At 34.1% G+C, this 9,427-nt stretch overlaps 1 protein-coding gene across 2 annotated transcripts; it reads left to right on the top strand.

Annotated features, from left to right (window-relative positions):
* The first annotated feature begins 7,215 nt into the window (after nucleotides 1–7,215).
* Nucleotides 7,216–9,333, top strand: LOC132167640 (F-box/kelch-repeat protein At3g23880-like). 2 transcript variants are annotated; one of them, XM_059578648.1, is made up of 3 exons: nucleotides 7,216–8,602; nucleotides 8,777–8,916; nucleotides 9,153–9,333. In XM_059578648.1, exons 1-2 carry the CDS (start codon nucleotides 7,271–7,273, stop codon nucleotides 8,885–8,887), a joined length of 1,443 nt encoding a protein of 480 aa, XP_059434631.1. In that variant the 5' UTR covers nucleotides 7,216–7,270; the 3' UTR covers nucleotides 8,888–8,916; nucleotides 9,153–9,333. The 2 variants fall into 2 exon arrangements, with proteins under 2 accessions (XP_059434631.1, XP_059434633.1); XM_059578650.1 differs by lacking the exon at nucleotides 8,777–8,916.
* Nucleotides 9,334–9,427: the final 94 nt, after the last annotated feature.

Here is a 9,427-nt window from a genome sequence, read left to right as displayed (position 1 = left end):
CTATTTCGTAAACAAATAGTTTAATTTCAGAAAGGATAATAAAATCCTTATAATATTTCTAATGATGACCTTTGACTTGGCATCCTTTGTTCAACAGGTGCATGAGGAATGTCGACAGGAGATATTGCTATCAGCTTGGTTATTTGGACATGCAAGAGAACTGGTCTACATGTGACACTCACAAAATTTAGTTTGTACGATTTGGATTGGCTATTGATGAGTTAATTTATAAGTTTCAATTTTGTATAGCATTAGAGAATTTAATTATTAGGATCAAGAAAGGGAAGGATCCTCCCTTATAACCATTTTCTCATTCAATTAAAAAAAAAAAAAAAAGCTTATCTTAAATAAGTTTAGTAAACAAAGGAATATTGAACATAGTTTTATTTCAAATGAGTTTGAGGAATTTTCTCTATTTCAGTCTATTAAATTATTATGTGTCCAAAATACATTTTATTTTCACGTGCATTTTTACACGAGTTAGTTGAATAAACTCTTGGAGAAAGTAGAAAACTTTGTCTATAAATATTTAGAAGAAAGACATATTGCTGATGCTATCCATATCCAAAGAGGTTCACTCTAAAGAAAAATTGTTACTTCCCTCTAGGTTTGAGCAAATTCACTGACTAACGGCCAACCGACCGACTTTCGATCGACTAGATGGCAGACAGGAGGTGGCATAATTTTTTATATTCTGAATTTTTCGGTGTGGTAGGCAAAAGAGAATTTTCTAACTGAACCGACTTTACAGACCAAGACAAACCAACTCTATCGACAAATTTTACATTTTTTTCACATACCGTCTTTACCGATCGAACCGACTTTACCGACCACCATTCAGTTCGAAAGGCGAAATAAAATAAAATTTAGTAGAATAAGTCAGTGAAATTACCGATTTTAATGACATTGTCGGTTCGAAAGGCAAAAATAAATTTTTTTTACCGAAACCGACATTACCAACCTACGCTTAGCCTTACTTCCCCCTCCATCACCCAAATCTCATTATAATAAATGGTGTCCTAAGAGAGAAATAAATAATAATAATAATAAAAGCAGTTTTTTTTTTTTTTTTACTTAAAAAATTCTTCACGCCATTAAATTGGGAACAAGATCCTCTCCAGTCCATTATGGACCGGAGAATATCCAGTTCATAGCTAGGATTTCATCTCAGAAATCTTATGGCCATAAATGGGACACATATCCCACTAATAAAAATAATAATAAAATATTATTTTAGATTAAAAATAAAAATAAAAAAATTAAGAAAAAAAAAAAAAAAAGCAGGGGGTGGATTTTGGGTAGGGGGTGGCCATGGGGGTCCCCTTTTTTTTTTTCTTAATTTTTTTAATTTAAAATAATATTTTATTATTATTTTTATTAGTGGGATATGTGTCTCATTTGTGGCCATAGAATTTCTAAAATGAAATTCTAGCCATGAACTGAATATTCTTCAGTTCATAATGGACTGCAGAGGGTCCTGTTCCATTAAATTGACCCTCATTATAAATTGGCCCATCATCATCATCTATTAGGTTTAGGTTTGATGAACCAAAAGCCCTAAGCCACGTGTTTCGATCTCCCCACGCACAAACGCTAAATAAGACACCACCTCTTCAGAGATTCATTACAGCTCCTCCTTCAAGCTCCAGCCGTCGTACCTGTCGGGAATTGTTTGCTTTAGTAGACACCAAATTTGTTCTGAGGAAAATTATAGGCATGACAAATTTGTTGAATTCGATTTCGGCAACGAGGTATTCCGAACTACGCCCATTGTTGATGGTATTCATTTTTTGGGTTTTTACTCTGTTAATTTGACGATTACTTGCAATGGTTGGTTTTCTACTCGAAAGGATTGGATATCCGTGTACAGAACCAACCGATTCTTGGTTATATGGGTTTTGTTTGAATTTGGTGTGGAGGAGTCCTCAACTGAGTGATGATTTTGGCAAACACCTTTTTTTTTGTTTGATTTCCCTCTTCTCTTTTGGAAGAAAATTTCATAAAACACCTCAAGCATATTGTGAATTAATTCTGGAATCACAAAACTAGTGAAGTGAGATTTTTACAAGGATTGCTCTCGAGCAATTTTCTCTAGTTGAAGATGTAGAGAACATCACGAAGGTTTGTAAAGGGAAGATGTGAGATTCGAACTAGTGATACGATTTTATGAGGCGTGGTCTACAGCCAAGTGATGACTATTTTTTTATTTTTTATATTGGTTTGATGTAGAAACTTGTACACCAAGGTACCCAGTTGGGTCACCCAACCGACAGTAAACCAAAATTCCAACCATCAATAGCAATAACATACATATCGAATGGGAAGCATATTGAGGAGAGAAAAGAAGAAAACTTTCCTTTATGTTATTCTACGTTTTATTGTGTTCATAAAGTTTTCCTTTCTTAATTCCATGTATCAAAATCAACATAACATAAATTTCACTGATATTCTGTATTGAGATCTTATTCTTATATTACATTTTCTTTTACAATTTTGTCTAATTAACTGTGAAGACTATGCTTTATTGCAAGTAGGATCCAACATTCAAATATAATAATAATAAGCCTGGGACATATATGGCTCAAATTTGGATCAACATTCCATTTTTTGTTTTTTTCAAAAAGAAACAGTGAGATTGGCACTTCAGGTCAGGCTGTTGAAAGAGGAAATACTTTAAAAAAAAAATTACAATAATAATAATAATAAAGAAATTGTCGCCGATGGTATTAAGCTTAAGCACAAATATGATCTCCATGTATATTCTTCTTTTTTCTTTATTATTTATTTTTCTTTTCTTTTTTCGCTAGTAAATAAATCGATATATTTGTAATACCTCGAAATTATTTCTTAAGATATTAATTTTGGAGGAGATAATTATTTTGAAGATGTCTTAGGAATTAATAAATTGATATTTATCATGATAGATTTTAATTGGTGATTTTAGTTTGTATGATTTGGATTTGCTATTGAGGAGTTAATTGGTTTCAATTTTATTTAGTATTAAAGGATTTATTTTGGAATGAATAAGGTTTGGAGATTTATTTTATAGTAATAAACCGCAAAGACAAAAGACAAATGTGGTAATGAGACAAATTGTATTTTTGAAGGGTAATTTTGTAAGAAACGAAAGTAGATGGATGGCTTGGTATAAGAGCTCTCCCCAAAAAACAAAAAAAAAAACAAAAAAGAGTTGAGGGCTTCACGTGTTGGGTCCAGTGGAAATCACCGGGTATAAATTCGGTAAGGGTTATTAAAAGGCCCGGTTTACCAGACCCGACCCGCGCCATGTATCCTCTCCTTTGTTGAATGCTTTTAAGACGAGTACGCACTCATCAAATAGCTATAACTATAAGCTTGTTCATTATAGATCTCTTATAAAAAAAATAAACGGTAGAGATGGGATGATTGGGAAAGGCTATTTACACTTTATTTTTTCACTGGAGGCGATAAACTCATTTGTCAATTAAATCAAATGTAGTTCTAATTTGAACTCAGAAGATAAAAGCAGGTGGCAATTAATTGCTGGTTTGAAGATGTCAATGTGAACAAGATCCCGCTCCTACCGTTCGATACAAAATTTGGGTACATACAAGCACAGATAAACGGACGGGACGACTACCATGTCAAGACAGATTAGAGTAGTGGCCTAGCAGAGATTTCATGGAGCATTACAACAAGGGAAGCTACAAAAGATTAGAGTACATATTAGTATACCTTTTCTCCAGATATCCTCCAAACTAGACTGTCTGGGATATTGCTCTGGCCTCCGGATGTTTTGTTTCCCTAGAGTGAAAACAGCTGGTTCTGTAGTTTTGGAATACTGCAGATCCCAAGTACTCAATACCCATCATCGCATATAGGCATACCGTATAGGATACATAAAGTAAATCGATCGGGTCAGAAGAATTGTCTGAAATGATTAAATCGATCGGGTCAGAAGAATTGTCTGAAATGATTAACTCCTGAAGATGAATGTCTCTCACTACAGGGCTGAAATCAAATATTTTCAAGTTGCTTTTTGTCCAAAACCCAATGCATGATACCAAGTTTCCAGATACATTGCACTTCTGCTTGGATTGAGGCTGCCATTCAGCCCTGAGACGGAGCGGAATTCCGAAAGAACCGCTTGGTACTGAAATCTCTCCTACAGGCTGGGAATACTTGCATTAGATGCAAAACAATGTTGGGGGCATAGATTACTCAATGTGCCCTGCGAATATAATTTTTTTTTTTTTTAAGGAATTATCTAAAATTTAATAATGATTTTAAAAGTCAAATCAGCTTTAAGAGGATAAAAAGATGGTCCCTAGCATTACTCAAAAATTAAATCCTACGAATCCCACGTTATAGGTCCATTAATTTAGATTCATATAGACATTAGAGAATATATGGATCATAAACCCTAAACCCTAAACCCTAAAGACATTAGAGAATATAAGTTTACTTTGTTAAAATATTGATTAAATAATTAAATTTATTTATTTCTATTGGCTCATGCTTTCAGAATAAGTGGTGATTTAACATACTTATTAATATCTTCAATATCTTTTACGTATATTAGGTTTGGAATTATAGACCTTTGATCTAATTATTCAAATGGAGGGGAGACATTTTATAATCAAGGTTTTGTTTTATAACGTTGTATAATTTTCAAATAATGTGATATCATGTATATAGTTAAATATAATAAAATAAAATTTTGATCATTAAATGGCGCTTCCTCATTTCACTTGAAATGGAAAGGACCTTGATGTATTTGGTTAGGTTGGGCTATCCAAATGTTATATTAGCTAGCCCGGTAGCAAAAATGGGCAAAAAAGTAACCCCATCATCCTACTAGCCATTTTAGCTTTAAAAAAAAAAAAAAAAAAAAAAAAATTAGGCTAGCTGCTATAATGCAGCAAATTTATTAAGCAATGTTGCTCAACAAATGTATAACTAAACTGATAAAAAAAATAATATGTTTCTCTTGCATCTTTGAAAATAGTAAAAGTGGATAGCTATAAGCCTAAAATAGAAAGTGCAATATAGGTGATTAAAAAAGTTGATATTTAAAATTAAAAAATGTAATTCTTTAGCTAAAATTTGATGAACGGAATGTAAATGGTCTTAACTTAATAAAATGCAGTCCCACTTTTGGAACATTGGTTTATCATACAAATGAGTTCTTAATTGTGGCCTAGCATATGATAAATTCCATGAAGATTAAATAATTTCTTATATTAGAAAAGGTGTTCCAAGAAGATTAGATTCACTACTTTTACAAGATACGTACTATTGTTTGTTCCCTAAAGTGCCTGTCTTGTTTCAATTCGAATCAATGCATTTACTTAGGGAAATATTGTTAATGAAATAGAGATGAGTCATTTTATGATAAAAGATCATTTAAATTTTTAAAAAAGTGTGTCAACATATTTATCACGTGGCATTATATATTTACACTGTACGTAGATACAATAATATTAAATCTTAACCATAAAATAACTACTTTTCATTTTACTTGAACATTGAATCATGGCACTTGGGGTCGCATGGGGATAAAAATAATAAAATATGGGTTATAACAAGCTCGGAATGGACAATAAATAATGTTACATACTATACTTTTATCTCACCCAATCTTACTGGACTAATGTGACAGTGCCCATCAACCCTTAGCTGACCCTTGTTTTAAAAAAATAAAATCTAAGGCCGGATGTGGCAATACCCATCAACCTAGCAAAATGAGACTATGATAAAAGTGTAATATGTAGCATTACTGATGAACCATTAAGTCGATTCTTTATTTTTGAAAGGCTATTAAGCAGATATTTGATACATGCAAGATTCTTTGATGTCAGATAATTTATTTTGATTATTGTATTTTCAATAGTAAATGATTATCTTTTTTCCTCTTTTATTTTTATTTTTTATTTTTGTGGGCAGAAAAGAGTGGAGAGGGGCAGCTAATTAAATAAGGCATCCTACTCGGATCAGACCTTCAGAATGATATGATGCCAACATAGATTATGAAGTTTAAGGGTTTTTGTGTGGAGATCCCTACTAGTCTATATGTTAAAATTTAAAACCTCTTCAAGCTTGCATTCAGACAGACACTTTATTGATAAAATTTGAGTTCTCTTCTAGGGCATTGTGGGTTCCTACGGATTCTAGACAATGTGTATTTATATTGAGTTCTAAAAGTTGGCTGAAAATTAAGCATTTCCTTTGTGTTTATAATGCATCTTTTTATAATAATAAAATTATTATTATTAACAAAAACTTGGAGACAGCTAAATCCTACAAAGTAGATACATGCAACACATTAGTTTTCACACATGATTGCGTGAAATAAACATGAAGAAAGCAATTATCATGTGACTTGTTTGTTTGGGTGCTATGGAAAGCATATCAAAAGACAGAATCCATGAGGTCTAGGCCGTCTAGCTTTAGATTTACAAAAGAAGACTTTTCAATTATTACATTATCTGTGGGGTAGTGATAAAAGGTTCATTAATAAATTATTTATTTTCATTCTCCGCAAAAACTATTTTGCATATGGAGTTGCTTAATTTGACTCCATTTAGGAGAATAAATGCACGATGCAGTTTTAGATATATGCCAACTTGTTGACTATCCTTTTTTTTAAATTTTTTTGGAAAATGCTACAATGTAATAATATTTCCATATTTAGTTCATTGATGTGGTAAGCATCTTTCAATATTTTATTATTAAATTTTTTCATTTTTAAATCAAAATTAAAACAATAAAAAACCAAAAAAAAAAAACTTAAAAAAGAAATTGCAAGGGGTGGCCAGCCACCTATAACGGGTGGCCGGCCACCCCAGTTCTGGTTAGGGGTGGCTTCGGCTCTTGGGAGTGGTCCGGCCACCCCCAATGGCAAAAGAAAATTAAAATTTATTATTATTATTATTTTATTTTTATTTTTTTAATTTTAATAATAAAATATTACAAAATACTTGTCACATCAGCTTGTGATAAACTAAATATGAGAATATGATTGGATTGTAGCATTTTTTTTTTTTTTTTTGACAGAAAAAAGCGTACAACCAAATAAGGCATCCTACTCGGATCAGAGTCTCTACCTAACATGAAAGAGATGGTGCACTGCATGCTTATTGCTTGGTGAGAGTCGAAGCCCAACAACGGCCCATGCCTTCCTTTTATAAACCCACGTGTTTCTCGTCCCTTTCAATCTCCTACCCACCACAAAGTTACAAACCCTAAATAAGATATTCGTCGTTTCTCGCTACCAGCTCCTTCATCTCCAATGTCAACCTCCTATTTTCACGAGGAACTGGTGACGGAAATACTCAACCGGCTGCCTCCGAAATCGCTATTCCGATTCAGGTGCGTTTGCAAAATCTGGCGAAATTTGATCGGAAATCCTGATTTGTTTGGCCCAAACAACCCCTTCAACCAAATCCGATCGATTCTCCGAGAGCCCAATTCTCCTCCTCTTCTTCTCGTCAAAGCTAAACACGGACCAGACGACTTGAAGCACATGTTCTATTTCCTCTCTCACGACACCCTGAAGTGCCAGGCTAAAATTACTCTAGAAGATTTGGGTGGATGTCTTCAACATCTTAAGCTTGTGGCTTCCTGTAACGGTTTGCTCTGTCTCCGCGACCGAAGCTTGCGGTACATCTACCTTTGGAACCCCGCCACGTCGGAGGGACTCAATAGTCTCCCTCCCCACGCTCAGATGAATTTTTATATGATGAATTCTTCTTCTTTCGATCCTACTCGGTGTCCAGTTTCTGTTTCTCCCGATGCCGTTGGGTTCGGTTTCGACCGGAGATCCAACGACTTCAAGGTGTTGAGCATTTATGATTTTGTTGATCGCAAAGGTAGATCGAAACGCCGGGCGGAAGTATTCCGCCTAAGCACTCGGACTTGGCGGCGGCTTGACATCTTTGTGCCCTTTGATGAGAAAATATATTATAATTATTTTCCTACCACTGCTTCCGATGGTTTTTTTTTCTGGTGGGTGGTGCTTTGTGAAAGTGCTAATAAATTTCGTCCGAATACAGAGTATGATAATGAGAAAATTGTTGCTTTCGACTTCAACGAAGAGGTGTTCCGTACCACTCCACTTCCCGACGGTTTTCATTATAATGATTTCTACTCTGTCAATTTCACAGTCTTCAATGGGTTTGTTGCTATAATAGGTTTTCCAAAGGAAAGGCTAATCACTGGTGCTCTTGGGTATAGACTCTGGGAAAGAACCTCCCGATCTTTGGGTATATGGGTTTTGTTTGAATTTGGTGTGAAGGATTCGTGGACTAAACTTATTGATATTCCACTCTCATTAGATTTTCCGGAAAAGCCGTTGGGGCTTTGGGGAAATGCATTATTTATGCAGAATGCAGAGGGGAAGCTGGTGTTGTATGATCTGTTAAGCCATTCAGAGAAGGATGTTCTTCAATTTCATAGGAATAGAGTTGGTGGAGATAAAATCGAGGATGACGATGAGATTTTGAATTTGGATGTAGATGGGGATAACCTAGTGTTACAGGTTTTTCCCTACGTGTATTCAAGCTTGATTAATTTGAGCTTGGAGTTATCGAAGCACACGCACCACTTGCATTACAATCTTGAGGTATGGCTGCATTCATTGTCTTTTTGTTTGTTTTGTCTATGTTTTTCTCATAAGTATTAAGACTAAAAGAAACCTTTTTAACTTTCTCCCTCTTGTAAGTAAGTATGACTAGATTAGGTTTTTTTTTTTTTTAAAAAAAAATTTATTTTTTAATAACGGCGACTTCGCTCACAGCCCTTTCGATCTGTGCACCACACTTTCGGAAGTTTTCCTGCACGGATGAGGATAAATTGCAAGCTTTTTACACCTTGGGATGGGGCTACACCTAACAAAGTTGGGATCTAAAGAAAACGGGTTTCATGGAGGTCTTGCGGGTATTTATACTTTTTGAGAGCATATATATCTTTACTATAAACTGCACACATGGTTGGTATTTGGTAATGTAAGTTGGCAACTATGGCCACCACATTGGTCACTTGGCAAGGCGTTTTATTTAGTTAGTGTTTGGCATTGCTATTTCGTAAACAAATAGTTTAATTTCAGAAAGGATAATAAAATCCTTATAATATTTCTAATGATGACCTTTGACTTGGCATCCTTTGTTCAACAGGTGCATGAGGAATGTCGACAGGAGATATTGCTATCAGCTTGGTTATTTGGACATGCAAGAGAACTGGTCTACATGTGACACTCACAAAATTTAGTTTGTACGATTTGGATTGGCTATTGATGAGTTAATTTATAAGTTTCAATTTTGTATAGCATTAGAGAATTTAATTATTAGGATCAAGAAAGGGAAGGATCCTCCCTTATAACCATTTTCTCATTCAATTAAAAAAAAAAAAAAAAGCTTATCTTAAATAAGTTTAGTAAACAAAAGAATAT

Source organism: Corylus avellana, chromosome ca1 (assembly GCF_901000735.1).
Source record: "Corylus avellana chromosome ca1, CavTom2PMs-1.0".
NCBI classification, from domain to species: Eukaryota; Viridiplantae; Streptophyta; class Magnoliopsida; order Fagales; family Betulaceae; genus Corylus; species Corylus avellana.
This window is presented reverse-complemented; position numbering and strand designations above follow the sequence as displayed.

Coding starts and splice junctions, on each gene's coding strand:
- LOC132167640 (XM_059578648.1), top strand. CDS start 7,271: ATGTCAACCTCCTATTTTCACGAGGAACTGGTGACGGAAATACTCAAC. Junction 8,603..8,776: donor ACTTGCATTACAATCTTGAG/GTATGGCTGCAT, acceptor CTTCGCTCACAG/CCCTTTCGATCTGTGCACCA.